Genomic DNA, 14,379 nt, shown 5'->3' with positions numbered 1-14,379 from the left:
TAGAGGAAGGGGAAAAAAAAAACAAAAAAAAAACTTGACTCAGTCTCTCCACTTTTGTCATGTTAAAACTGAGACGCCTAAAGGATCAAATTTCAAGTGATCAGAATAGTTTAAAACAAACAGAGCGCTCTGATTTTAGCAGCTGCTTTTATTAAAAATGATAAAAAAGAAAAAGGGAGTTTGTTCAGCGTTTCTTCAGTTACACGTCAGTCACAATGAAACTCGATGTACAGTCATAAACATTTCTTACCTTCACACAACCACAGGCTAGTTTCACACATGAACGTTGTATAAAACACCTGCTACTGAAAAACCACAAGACTTGTGAAGGATTATTTTCAGTCCCTGCCTGGTGACACCATGACCAGTGAAATTTGAAACAGGAAGTAGAGGTTCTCTTCCACTTATTCTTATCAGAGGGTGGAGCCTATCCCAGCTGCCACAGAAAGGTCCTGACACGTAGCTAACACAGAGACACAGAGAACCATTGACATTCACAGCTATGGGCTCTTTAGATTCCCCAATAACTGAACGTCTTTGGATTGTTGGGGGAAGCCACAAAGAAAGCTCAGGTGTTGGAGCTGATCTCAGGATCTGTAGTCTCTTTAATCGCTCACATACAAGTTCAGGGAAAGACTATTGTTTACTTGGCCTGTTGTATCTAAACTTCACTCAACAGTCGGCGACCTCTGGTCGTCACATCGGCCCACATGGGCGGCAGTTTAGAGATGGAGGTGAGGAGCTCCACCTAGATCTACTGTTCCTACATCTGAGGAGGTTCAGGACACAATCGGCATGCCGCCTCGGCACCTCCCCTTGGAGGATTTCCAGTCCCATATGGGTGACGACAGATCCAGAGGAAATCAGAAATTCACTTGATATTTATCCTGGGAGCGTCTCAGGAAGAGCTGGAAACCATTGCTGGAGAAACAGTCTAGGAAAGTCTCAGGTGCCCTCCTTAGCTTGCTACCACTTTGACCCAACTTCAAATGAGACAGTGGGATGGATTTTTTCTTCAATGTAAATGTTTAATGGAAATTTTAAGATACAGTTGCTTCAAAACTGTATTTATTTAGTTTAAACGAGTTCCCAGCCCAGCCAGGAGGCTGTGGCGCCCACTTTGGGTTCACTTGTTAAAACAGTTTTGAGTTTAAATCAAACATCACCATCCACTAAAAACGTTTCCCCTACACTTCAAAAGTCTTTTTCCCCTTATGGAAGTTTCATTTGCTCTTGGCTGTTACCTTTTTCCATAGAGTTCAGTTCAGGATCTTTTGAGTAGTTCTTTCTCTGCAGACGTGACCAAACTTCAGTATCCATCCACTTTATCCAAACAGAGCTGTTAGCTTTGGATTTTGTGGATTTGCTTTGTTTTTACTGGCAAAGTGCAACAGCTCCTCGGGCTTTATTTGGGTTCAGCAACTTTACAAAGACTGAAACTACTGAAAGTACGATTACATTTTGGTTTTAGGTTAGTAAGCATGGACACAGTTAACTGAAGCTGAGTTTTAATTAAACATGACAACATTGACGCCCAAGACAAATACCTGATGGACACAAAGCCCTTTCTTGCCTTCCTTCTGTTACCTGGGTCAAAGGTCAAAGTTTAGACAGAGAACCAGATGCCTCAAGCTCCTCTGGGGGGGACACTGAGGATGTCCCCAGCCAACCTGCTGCTGCAAGGCTCTTAACAAAGACACGAAAAAGACAGCACATTACACCAGTTCAATTCTCAGTATACTGGCTTCCAGTTCAAACTCGTAGTGCTGACTTCTAACGTCGTGACGCTCCTGCCTACATCTCCGGTCTTTTAGAACCCCACGCTCCCTCTCGCAGCCTGAGATCATCTAATCAAAGGATGTTGGTAGTCCCACGAACACATTTAAAGACCACGGGAGTCAGATCTCAGAGCGGTGGCCCCCAGGATGTGGAGCGCTTTGCCTCCATCTTTACGTTGCCTTGATTGTATTTATTCTTTTAAACAGCAGCTAAAGACTCATTTATTTAGACTGGCTTTTAACTAGATTTGTGCTGTATGATCGATTGTGTTGTTTTATGTACATAGTTCTTATCTGGTGAAGAGTGCTATATAAAGTTATTATTAATATTAAGACCTAATCTGTCCAGGTGTCTCCTCACCTGGGAAGAAGACCAGACTAAGAGCGACTCAGAAGTCTGGTTAAAACTGGAAGCAGTGGCTTGAAATCGAGCCGATCCCCGGCCAAACTGTCTGCTGCCATATGTTCCAATGAAACACGTGAAAACGTTTGCAGGTGATCCAAGAACATCTGTTTTGTGTTCAAACACACATTTTTACAGTAGGTCATGTGTTTCTGAGACTACCTCACTGCAGATATCTGCAATGCCGCTTCTCCCAGCTGTCACTGCACGGCGGCGCCAAACCGTTTCTCTCCTGCATGGAGAGTGATGTGGCGCCGCAGGTGGCTGCCTGATATGAATGTCTTGTTGCAGTACGAACACCTGAACTGTTTGCAGTCTGTGTGGACGGTCATGTGGACCTTCAGCGATCCCGACTGGGCAAAACGTTTGCCACAGTGGACGCAGCCGTAGCGTTTCTCGCCCGTGTGGACGCTCTGGTGGCGTTTGAGGTTGCTGGAGTCTGAGAAGCGTTTACCGCAGAGCGCACAGACGAACGGTTTCTCGCCGGTGTGGACCCTCATGTGGGTTTTGAGGTTCTTGAGGCAGGCGAGCTTTTTCCCGCAGCAGTTACAGACGAACGACTTTCCCCCGCCATCCTCGCCTCTGTGGCTTGCCGCTCTGCTGATGGCATCCTGTCTCCACCCGCCCCTCCGGATGAAGGAGCGATGTTGTCCTGGCGTCTCCTTCCTAACAGGAAGCTCGTCTGCAGGCACCGCCCTCTGCTGGCTGCTCTGGAAACCTGCAGGTCGCTCTGCTGCAGACAGACTCACCTTGCTGAGCGGGAATGTGAAGCTGCCACCTGAATTGGACGCCGATGAGCAGCCGGCCTCCGCTCCCAGAGGATTTTGGGTGGTGTGGGAGCCATGCTGAAGCTGTGGCTCAAATATCAAACAGTCGTAACTGCTGGTTTCTGACCTCTGGGTGTTCTGGACAGAGGCGGAGGTAGAGCTGACTTCCCCGCTCGTCCACGAGATGCCACCATCGTTTGCTGCTTCCTGTTTGACTGCAGCTTCTGCCTCCACCTGTCCCTCTTCATTATGACAGAAACTTTCTGGAGATAAAAGAAAAGCAGAAAGAGTTGTAGCCTCTTACACAGCTTAAACTGGACACCATCGGGGTTTAGATCTGTTCTGTATGAGCCAGCTACAAACTAAAAAGACTACACTGAGTCAAACAGGAAGAAAAAGGCTCTCTTCAGGTTCTTATACTTACTGTCCGGCTCAGACTGGGACCAGGATACGCAGTCATCGTCCTCCACTTTGATCACAGCAGCTGTGGTAGCATCTGCAGGCTGCTGGAATTGGAGGAGAGAGGTTAAAAAATGAAGAGTGAGGGAGGAAATCCTGCTAATGCTCCTCCCACCTTTTCTACTCACCGTACTCTGTGTGGTTTCCTGTTCTGGCTCTGCAGGTGAGTTGTGGTCTCTGCACTGAGGCATCGCCTGATTGGACACTCTGGACAAGACTACCTCACCTGCAGGAGGTGAGTGAGGATGGCGTTTAAAGTTCTGAATCATGTACAGCTGTAAATGTTATTTTTTTTCTGTGCATTGCTGCGATTTTATTGTCCTTTATGTCCCTTTTCTTCTGCAAATTGATCTACATCAGTTCTTTAAAAACCCTGGACAGTCTGAGGTGTTGGATGGATTAAAACTATGCGCCAGATGTGTTCTACTGGGTTTTGGGTCCAGCGAGCGTGGGGACCAGTCAATGGTATCAATTCCTTCATCTTCCAGGAAGCGCCTGCATACTCATCGCATGAGGCCGGGGATTGTCGTGCACCAGGAGGAACCCAGGACCCGCTACTTCAGTACAGGTTGTGACAGCGGGTCCAAGGATTGCATCCCATTACCTAGCAGCAGTCAGGGTGCCGTTGGCTAGCCAGTAGACATCTGTGCATCCCTCAATGCCTCCCAATACCATCACTGACCTACCACCAAATTTTGGCACGATGTCTCCACACCTTTTCATGTCTATCACGTGTGCTCAGGGTGAGCCTGCCCTCGTTTGTGGAAAGCACAGGGCGCCAGCGGGGGATCTGCCAAATCAGGTATTCTATGGCTGATGCCAATCAAGCTTCACAGTGCTGGGCAATAAACAGAAGTGGAACTCAGGCCCTCAGGCTACCCACTTAAGGTCTGCTTCGGATTGCTTGGCAAGAGACATTCACACTAGTGGCCTGCTGGCAGTTCTCATTCTGTTCCTCCTTACACAAAGGAGAAGATACTGGTTCTGCTGATGGTTTAAGGTTTCTACTGCCCTGTCCAGCTCTCCTAGAGTCTCCTTCATGCTCTTGAGACAGGGCTGGGAGACACACCAAAACTGCTGGCAATGGCACGTATTAATGTGCCAGTTTGGAGGTGTTTTACTTCCTGTGCAAACTCTGCAGGTAGGGCACGGGAGTCGCCTCATACTATCAGAAGTGCTACTGACCTCTAAAACTAATGGAAAAAGTCAGAAAAAATAATAAACATAAAACATTTCTTTTTGTACTCTGTTTATTTCATTGACACCAAAGCAGCTGGAAATGATTAACAACCCCGTCTGTTACCAAACTGACCGCATCAATTAATCGAGTTCATGCTGCACTCTGGTCAAAAAGTTTTCCTTTCATTTTTTTATTGATTCGTTTTTACAGGGTAGTTGCTGTGAATTTAGAAGTTAACGGTCGGTTACCTGTCGCGGTCGCGGTCCTCTTCAGTTCGGCTCGTGCGCGGCCGCTCGCGTGGAGCACCGCGTTGCCGCTGGCGGTAACCGCGGCTCGCAGTGCGGTCGCTCGAGCGGCCCGCAGCTCCATGAGGCGCAGTTTCCTCCGCAGCACCTCGTTTTCTTTGCGGCTCCGCGAGATCTCCAGCTGCAGCACCGAGTAGCCGCTGTCCACGAGCTCGCAGATCTCCGCCACGGCCGTGTTGGCCAGCACCTCCATGATGGAGGCGAGCTGCGCGTGGAAGGCGGCCGCGGGGGACATTGTCCAATCCAGCGCGTGCGTGTATCTGAAGCAGAACAATCCACACCGCGGGCTCGAGGCAGGACCTTAGACTCCACAGTTAGCTTACCTGAATGTAGCCGCTCACCTGATGTGCGCTCTCCGATACAGACCAGGAAGTGATGGCGGGGGCTGGAATTAATCCATAGTGCGCATGTGCAAAGTATCATTTTACTGTTTCAAGCAAATTTCAGGCATGAAAACGTCCCAATAACTCCTCGTTTGATTGTCCTTCTTAGGGAGATGAAACCTGCATCAACTCACGTTTATATTTCATTTTAAAATTTATTTTATTTGATGTTTTTTTGAGTCTCTTGTTCGTTATAAAAAGAAGAAAGGTATGATATGTTTTTCTACCAGAGCCTTTTTGCTCCGGTACCCCCTTCCCCATTTTAATAAGCGTGTCTAACCATCAAATGTAAATGAATATAGTAATTATTTAAGAGTAAAAGCTATATTAAACAAATACATGTGTGAAAATGTGATTTTAAAAACAAGCTTTTCTGTATAAAATCAGAAAATCAAACCAAATCAACCAGTAGTCTAATTTTCTGCTCACTGATAAAGCCATAAATATTGCCAATATTTATTCCTACAAATTGTTTTTCCAAAGAAGAAGGAAAAAACAAAACAAGCGATAACGAAGTTCTCAAGCCAGAAATGGTTAGTACTGAGAAGTTCTCTGGATTTAAATACCTAAATATACTTTGTTTAAAAAAATAGTTTTAATGTGAGAAAATTAAGTCAGACTTTGAAGAAATGACACGTTGTGTATTGTGTTGCAGAGATATCGACTCAAACTGAACTGTACTTTCATGTGGCATCACTTTGTACCACAACATTGTGCCTGAAGCCAGTGAACTTTTATTTAACCACGTAATGAAAAACATATTCTGATTTACAATAACAGTCTGGAAAAACCACACAAACATTGCACCTGGTTGTGAAGGCTTTTGATAGTTTCTGCAAATCCTGATCCACATTGAACAAACTAATTATTATTTACACATGAAATAAGATGCAAAACACTTTTTAACCATTTTATTACCCAAACATTAGACAAACTGTCATTTAACATAAACCGTATCAACAATACTTTCTGTGAAACAACTTCCAATATGTGCAGTAGACTTTGTAACAGCACAGCTTTTAACTGATGAACATGATGCTCTTATTTTAGCTAAAAAGCCTAAAAGTGTGTGTAACAGCTTCCTGGAACCTTTTTTTTTGTCCAACAAACGCAGAAATGTTAACAAGAAAACAGAAAATTATGAACTTAGAAACCCTAAACATCATAAGTGGTTGTTTAAATTATTCAGAATGAGACGTTTTTTTTTATCTGTTTGGGTGTTGCTGCACGTGCAGATGTAGCTACATGTCAACACAAAGATTTGCTTGGTAATACTACTCCATGTAAACACATTAATCAATACAAACCTGGCTTATGAATGAGCACATGTAACATGCCTTGTGATTCTTGTTAGAAAGGTTTCTTTCTGTGTCGCTCACGTGTCCTGTTCATGTCTGTTAAAATAACTCAAATTGTCAGTATTTAAGGTAAAAGGAGCTGAACGTAGTGATGTGGTAACAATTTAACCTCTTAAGCCCCAAGCCTACCTGATCTCCTGCCTTTTGCCCCCGTATCAGGGGGCGTTGGGGCTTAAGAGGTTAAGCAGCTTTTAGGGTTAAAAAAAAAAAAAAAGCATTTCAGAGTACAAGGAAAAACTGCAGTTCCTCTGATGTCCACCGGAGGCTACTTCAACAGTGAGTCAGGCTGCAGTTACCGTAGCAGCTGTAAACATGTTTTGATGTTTACAGGCTGCTATGGTAACGGCTACAAATATGGTTCTAGTCTCTATTGACAGTTTGAAGACTAAGAGCAGCATGGGGGGTGAAATATTTCAAATCTGTTAAGGCTTTAAGTTAAGGACGTGGACAGTGTTACAAGATGGATGTAGCTGACGTGACTTCACCTGTTCATAGAGTCCTCTAGCAGACTCATGTCCTGGATAATTTTTAGAATGATCCAAATTTAGAAAACTAACTAGGTTTTATTGAAAATGAGCAACTGGCCCTATAAGTCATTAGGGATGTCTTTACAGAGGTCAGGTCACAGGGCAGTTTCCACACAGACTTCTACAGGACCAGGCAGCTACCGCCCCCTGGTGGCATCTTAAAAATGCAGGTTAAGGCACTTCTGCATTAGCTGATAACTTTGCACGCTACCCTATAATCTAAATATGGTCACTTCCAGTTTCAAAAAGCAGACCCTGTAGTAGGGCTGCACGATTAATCGTTAGAAAATCGATTCATACTTATGTGCGATCTCATTTCCAAATGACAACGATTTAAAAAAAAAAAAAAAAAAAAAAGACGACGACGATTGTACCGCATTTTGATCCGGGACGTAATCTGCATGAAAACAAGCGCTCACTCTTCCTGCTCAACAAATGACAAGGGCGGAGCCTTATACCACGTGATACAGAAGCTGTGCCGTGTGATGCTAAAATTAGCAGGGAAAAAACAACGGAGAGCACGTCAGGGATGACGAGAAAGTGACAGGAGAAAATCCGTCCCGGTCAACCACCCAAACATCAATAACGGGAACCTTATACAGCGCTTCCCTGTACACGTCGAACTCCCGCAGGCACAAAGAAATTACGGAGGCTATCACTTATCACCTGACCAAAGATATGGCTCCCATCACCACTGTGCAAAACCAGGGATTTAGGAAAATGATCAACACCCTAGACAAACGCTACACAGTGCCGTCCCGCAACTATTTTTCTATTGTTGCACTACCTGCTCTATACACGCAGCGTCGAGCAACGGTGGAGACGGAATTTCAAGCAGTACAACATTTTGCGGCAACAACAAAACGTGAGACATTTGTTGTTTTTATGTTTATTTATTGTTTTTATGTTCAGTCTCAACTGTTACGAAGTTGATGTGCAGTTAATAAGTGCAATAAATATTTATACTGGAAAAGAAAATCGTGAGAGAATCGTGATCTCAATTCTAAGCCAAAAAATCGTGATTCTCATTTTATGCAAAATCGTGCAGCCCTACCCTGTAGTGATGGCACAGTGTCCATGTCCATCTTTTATATAGAGTCCGAGTACCATCACGGCCAATTCATGTTTGTAGCGACTGCCAGGCTTTTTCTTATGCACAAGAGACGTCACCCGAAATAAAGACAACAGGGCTGATATAAAAAATATCTTAACTGGTTTTTACAGGCAGTTTTTAGAGATAAGATGCATCAGATTCAGTAGCTGAACTACATGTGGGCCAATCACAGAGTGACACAGACACGTGAAGCACGTTAGATAAACTATGGACAGATTTGATCTCTTATGTTTTGAGATTTTAGAGTGAAAGAATAAAAGATGATAAATTTAAGTAATAATTTAAGTTATAAAAATAGTCATATTAGCTGATGGATGCAGCTTGAGCACAAAATAAATGTTTTTTAAATGTTCGTAAAAACCAGCATTTGGGCATTTAGGGGTCGCTCGGGACGTTTGGGTGACACTTCTTCATGTGCAACTTGAGGCTATATTTGACGATGAAGCTCCGGGAGCAGAGCCTGCACGCGTACGGCCGCTCGCCCGTGTGAACGCTCAGGTGCGACTTCAGGTGAGCCGACTGGGTGAACTTCTTGCCGCACTGCTCACAGCTGAACGGCCTCTCGCCCGTGTGGATGCGCATGTGGACCTCCAGGTTCTGCGACGTGGCGTACGTCTTGTTGCAGAGGGAGCACACGAAACGCTTCCCTCTGCCTCCCGTGCTCGGCTGCCCGTTGCAGAGCTGCGGCCGCCCTGCCTGGTCCCTGTAGAGGGCAAAGTTCATGACATCGCCGCCGTCTTCGTACTCGAAGGCAGAGCTGCTGGCTTCGGACAGCTGGCAGTCTGTGGGGGTCGAGCCGGAGACGCTGAGCACCTTCAGTCCAAAGGCGTCGCCATCCGTGTTTCCGTCTTGGTGAAACGCAGTAAAAGTCATCTGACCCTTTGACTGTTTGGGCCACCCTGGGTCGACGGTCAGATCGAGGTCTGCTTGGTTTGACGGAGACTCGATCAGAGCGCCGCTGCTAAAATAAACCGGCCTGTTGGCGTTCGAAGGAACCAGCGAGCACTCCTGAACCAGATGAATGTCGGGGTCCATCTGTGACGAGTACGACCCAGCAGATTCGCCAGGTTCCATCTCGACCTCGTCGTCAAGCTGCTCGGAATCCCCCGGCTCACGATCGGGAGAGTCCAGAGTGTAGACGGACACGGTCTTCTGCGTCCCTGCTGTCAGGTCGGATGTTTTCTGTGCCAGCTGCTCAGATGATGACCTATTCTCGGACTCCAAGCTTTCACGCCAGCGCCTCTTTGTGCGCCGGCTGATGGGAGTCGATGTGATGCCCTCTCTGGCTGCAGGTGCCACCCCATCAGCTGTTAACTTAGTACCTAAGAAATTACATAAAAGAAAAAAAGAATCATTACAGTTTTCATGATAAGATTCAATGCTGTGAAATGTTGAGCATCAGAACAACACGTTCTCATCCCAAAACCTAACATACAACACTATATGACGAATCATTAGTATGTTACACTTTCAGAAACACGAGAACCGTTTGGAATGAATCTACACATGTACACTTTTTTTTAACTTTTTCATCATGAATCACTTTAGAAAACACTATCTAAGATTAAGGTTGTGGTTAAGGTTATGGTTAGGTTTAGGGCTGGAATACACGGCTGGAACGTGTGTTACCACCGGGAGCTTCATTCTGTTGGATTGGATCCACAACCCGACACGTATCACAGGAACGCTCCTATGGGACACCTCGGGACGTGACAAATTGTCGGTATGCTACACGTTGGGAATGAAAACAATCTCATCAGGACAAATTAGATGAATATCAGCTGTGGATGATGAGCCCGGGGTATTCTTGATGTTGTTGATGATGTGCCGTTTTTAATCTTTTTGTAAGTATTATTTATTTTTCTAATTTAATGATTTTCCTCCCTGAGAATGACATTTTTATTTTTAGAAAGTTAAGAAATCACTCATGCCTTAACTTACAAAGAAAGACTCCCATCCTCGTTCTCACAGTGCCAAATCCAGCTCATTAATCTAACACTGATATCAGAGCAGTGCATAGTGTAAACTGATACATGTCATACATTTTAAAGGAGACACAGGAAAATTAAAGAGGAAAAATGAAAGGAAAGAAAGAAGTGAAGTGACCAGATGTCACTCCTTAATTCTTTTTTTTCCTAATACAGCATTATAGAAACCCGTAGCCATGACGACTACACTCAGCTTTTATTTAGAATAGAGATGGTTGGTAATTTATTGATGTGTTTCTTTACTAATGATTGTTTGTTCCCCGTGGTCGTTCAGAGTCGATTGCAGCAGATTTTTTATTACTTTGGAATTAAATTTTGAAGTTTGGGTGTAAATAACCGTAATGCTACAGCTCTGCAGAAAGTTATTTTACAGAGACGTTTCTGTTTTTTTCTCTCTGTTTTAAATTGTTCTGGAGCATGAACACAACCTTAATCATTGTTAATAAACACACAAAAGATTTGCTGCAGGTCGTTTACTCACCTTCCTCAAAGACGTCGTTACTGTCAGAGTCCTCATCTTTAATCAGCACCACTTCTGGAAGCTGCAGACGCCACAGAACACAAAAAACAACATTAAAAAGAGACGATTAAAATACAGTTTTTATAGAAACACAAACTAAAGAAGAATTAATGTTTCTGGAGTCCTGATTGGCTGACTTATCACTGAAATTAATTTAAACTTCAGTATCTCAAATCTTCAGTTAAAGATCATGCTCTCTCTCAAACTGCCCTCAGGTTTCTGAAACAAAAACAGCTTCAGGCCTGATGACAAAACAAACACATCAGGCTGCACTGAGCATGTGCAGAGATAAGACCATTTTCTCCTTTTGTTTGGAAAAGAAAATTTGATGGCATAAACCTGTTTGTAAAAGTGAAATTAAATCTGAGGAAAACAATTCTTTTTAAGTACTGATTAACTGTAAGGATGAACTCGAGGTTTATACATTTTGGTTTTAAAATAAATGAAAACTTTTAAACTAGTTTTAACTTTAAATTATTTCCAAAACTATTCTGATTATTACTGCAGTAATTAATAACTATCAGATTTGATAAATATTCCTCATTTCAGAGAATTTTCAGATTTTGGGCGATTTAAAAAGGCCACACGTGGAAATATCTTCCATTTATTGTCAGATTAGATAAAACGTTGAGTTAAATGTTTAAGCATTGGCACACAATATCAATAAATTAAACGATCATCTGAATTGTTTTGAATACTGATTGCAGATTGATTCAGTTCATTTTATTAGTCATTATTGTTTACAACAAATACATATATTTGTGATTACATACACGTGATGTGTTTCTAATAGAAAGTTTCCGGGACATTTCTTAGGTAGTTATGTCATTCAGACAAAATGTTATTTATTCCGTTTTGTGAGCTGACTGTATTACACTTCCGGCTCTAACCTGCGGTTGTTATCATTGTTATTGTTGCTCTCTGATGTCTCCCTGTTCCCGGGCTTCAGGTTGATTCAGACCGGCGGAGTGCTCACCTCCTCCCGCACCGCTCCAGCCGCGGCTCCTCGTCCGTCACCTTCCCGCTGCTGCTGCGTTGTTCCCGACTGCTGCGTAGCCTCCGCCGCCGGTGAGACCTCCGGTCCCTCCGCATCCGCAGCCTCCCCTCCTCCTCCTCCCCCGCTGCTCCCCCGGACCACGATTGACTCGATGAGGTGTAGCTTCTTCTTCAGGTCCTCGTTCTCCTTGTGGCTCCGGGTGATCTCCAGTTGCAGCACCGCATAGCCTTCATCCACCACCTCGCAGATCTCCGCCACCGCCGCTTTGGTCAGCGCGGCCATGATGACGGAGAGCTGCTCGTGGAGAGCTTTGCTGCTTAAACCGGACATCCCGACGAACCAACGGAACCCGAACCGGAACCGGACCACACGGAGCCGCAAGGTGAGCGCAATGGAGCCGCGAGTGGAACCTGTTTGGACTTTCAACCGTCGGCAAGAGAAAAAAGAGAAAACGGTTCCTGCAACACTTCACTTCCGGAACAACACCGCTGCCTTCAGAATAAGAGCCTGTTGTTATCCACAGAACTACATTAAGAACACCGTCAGTGAGCGACTGCTAACGGCAAGAAAACAGAACAGAGCATGCGTAATTAAACAGCGCTAAGGGCTTAATGTAAAAATAGAAAAAAAAGTGCGTTTTCAGGCTGTTAAAATAGTACAAGTGAAAAGGTTTAAATAAATAAGAAAAATCTGTCTATAATGGTAACAATGAAAAGTGCAGATTAAATAAAATAATAAAACCATTATTTGTAATAATAATAATAATGTAATTGTAATAATGTAAAGCTAAGTCGGTAGGAAAAAGAAAATATATAATAGAGTTTTAAAAAAAATCAGATAGTAAATTGGACAAAATCATCATCAAAACATTAAAAAAAAATAGATGAAATTCTTTTGAAATAACAAAAATGCAAAATGACACTGACACAAACTCATAAAAATAGAATAACTAACTATAAATATAAAGATTCAAAGTAAAACTGGAAAATGTATGAACTCAAACTATAAGATCTAATAGAAGAGGCTGGATTTTAATAATCTTTAATTTATTGTACCATTCCTTTGTTTCTTATACTTTATTCAATTACCTTAGTTTATTGTGCTTTTGTATTTATATTTCAGTCTTTAGACATGTTCATGAAGACTCTGCTTTTCATCCAAGAGGCCTCTTCAGTTCTAAGATAACTGGCTGTGTTTCCCGGGTGTTTAACCCCTCGTCGGTTCACTGCCCTTCAAGGTTTACCTGAGGGTGACCTGTTGAGCGTCCACCCTACCATCATGCTGAGGTCACCTGAGGCAAGATGTGAGCGTGGGTTGATGATTCAGCTGTACAGCTGCATTTAAAGGAGGAAGCCAGCGTTCACATTTTGCAGTTTGAGAGAGGAGTGAAGGAGGTCAAGTGTCCACTGTGATCCACCATCACTGAACGGGATTGGTCGCTTAGGACATCGGCTCTCAGGACACGACAAGCATTTCCTCAGGTGACCTCAACAGCTCAGGACTCCGAGTCCATTTGGGTCGACCCTATCCTCAGTGGCTGAGAACCTACAGACGTATTTATATTGTTTATCATTTTGTTATTTTTCACTTGTGTAAATATGAGAAAGAATAGGAGCCAATTAAGATTCAAGTAAATGTAATATAAATAGAACAGGCGTAGGACTGTAAATATAAACAAACTGATATTCTGTTTGCTGTTCAGATCCTTGAAGCATTTTGAAAACTAATGATATTTTTACTGAACTGCTTTGAGGCGTGTGTGTGCGCCACTGTGTGAATAATTTAAAGACAGATTCTGGTTGTTTTTATTAGAAACTGCAGGCTGAGCTGTGGAGCTGTCAGTTTGAACGGAGAGAACGGTTCAGACTACAAACACACAACAAAGAGAAAACGCTGCCTGAGGAAACGCTGTCCTCTGATTGGCTGCCAGGTGTCGCCTCAGAAAGCAGAACTCCAGGTGTGTTAACCTGCAGGTAAATCAAGGATCGTTTAGTTTTCCTAAAGTAATGAAGACAAAATTAAATCACAATAAAATGATTTATTTGACCTTTTAATTACATTTATCTCAATTTTGACTTTTTAATTTGTTTTTATTAAATGTTTGTAATATTCTTAACATTATTTACTGTTTCACTTCTCAACTTACGCTTCATTTTGGTTTTATAGTTTTTAATGGTGAAATTCTTCAGTTTTAACATCTCATCATTTTCATCTAATGTAAATATGTCATTATATTTTTTAAACTATCTTTTGATTTACTTTTAAATCTCATCATGCTTTTTCGTAATACTCACATCTTATTTTGAAAAACAGAATTTTTATGTTTTCACTTTTTAAAAAAATTATTTTCTCATTATTTTATCATCTTTAATTTATTCTCAATTTCAAAACAATCTTTTACAAAATTTCATAATTTAGACATTTTAAGACAAATAATGTCTTAAAATTTCAACTTTGTAGTTTTTAGGGTTTTTTTTATGTTAAACTGAACTTTTTTCTTGTCATAATTTTGACATTTTTCTCTAATATTTAATGTTCTTAATATTTAATGTTCTCAGGATCTAGAATTTAAAGTTTTTCTCACATTTCAGATGCTTTTT

The 14,379-nt window shown here is 42.7% G+C and overlaps 2 protein-coding genes across 3 annotated transcripts; both read right to left on the bottom strand.

Moving 5' to 3' along the window:
• Positions 1 to 130: 130 nt before the first annotated feature.
• LOC146368555 (uncharacterized) lies at positions 131 to 5,306 on the bottom strand. Of its 2 annotated transcripts, none has more exons than XM_084912248.1 (4): positions 4,836 to 5,306; positions 3,536 to 3,633; positions 3,373 to 3,454; positions 131 to 3,211 (listed from the first exon to the last, which is right to left on the bottom strand). In XM_084912248.1, exons 1-4 carry the CDS (start codon positions 5,125 to 5,127, stop codon positions 2,382 to 2,384), a joined length of 1,302 nt encoding a protein of 433 aa, XP_084768374.1. In that variant the 5' UTR covers positions 5,128 to 5,306; the 3' UTR covers positions 131 to 2,381. The 2 variants fall into 2 exon arrangements, with proteins under 2 accessions (XP_084768374.1, XP_084768375.1); XM_084912249.1 differs by having other exon boundaries at positions 3,373 to 3,451.
• A 645-nt stretch (positions 5,307 to 5,951) lies between these two features.
• LOC146368554 (uncharacterized) lies at positions 5,952 to 12,109 on the bottom strand. The gene is made up of 3 exons (XM_084912240.1): positions 11,759 to 12,109; positions 10,744 to 10,804; positions 5,952 to 9,596 (listed from the first exon to the last, which is right to left on the bottom strand). Exons 1-3 carry the CDS (start codon positions 12,107 to 12,109, stop codon positions 8,650 to 8,652), a joined length of 1,359 nt encoding a protein of 452 aa, XP_084768366.1. The 3' UTR covers positions 5,952 to 8,649.
• Between the last annotated feature and the right edge of the window lie 2,270 nt (positions 12,110 to 14,379).

Source organism: Perissodus microlepis, chromosome 18, assembly GCF_051167445.1.
Source record: "Perissodus microlepis isolate ML-2025 ecotype Zambia chromosome 18, ASM5116744v1, whole genome shotgun sequence".
Classification (NCBI taxonomy): domain Eukaryota; kingdom Metazoa; phylum Chordata; class Actinopteri; order Cichliformes; family Cichlidae; genus Perissodus; species Perissodus microlepis.
The sequence above is the reverse complement of the archived record's forward strand: the minus strand, read 5'-3'. Positions and strand labels throughout refer to the sequence as shown.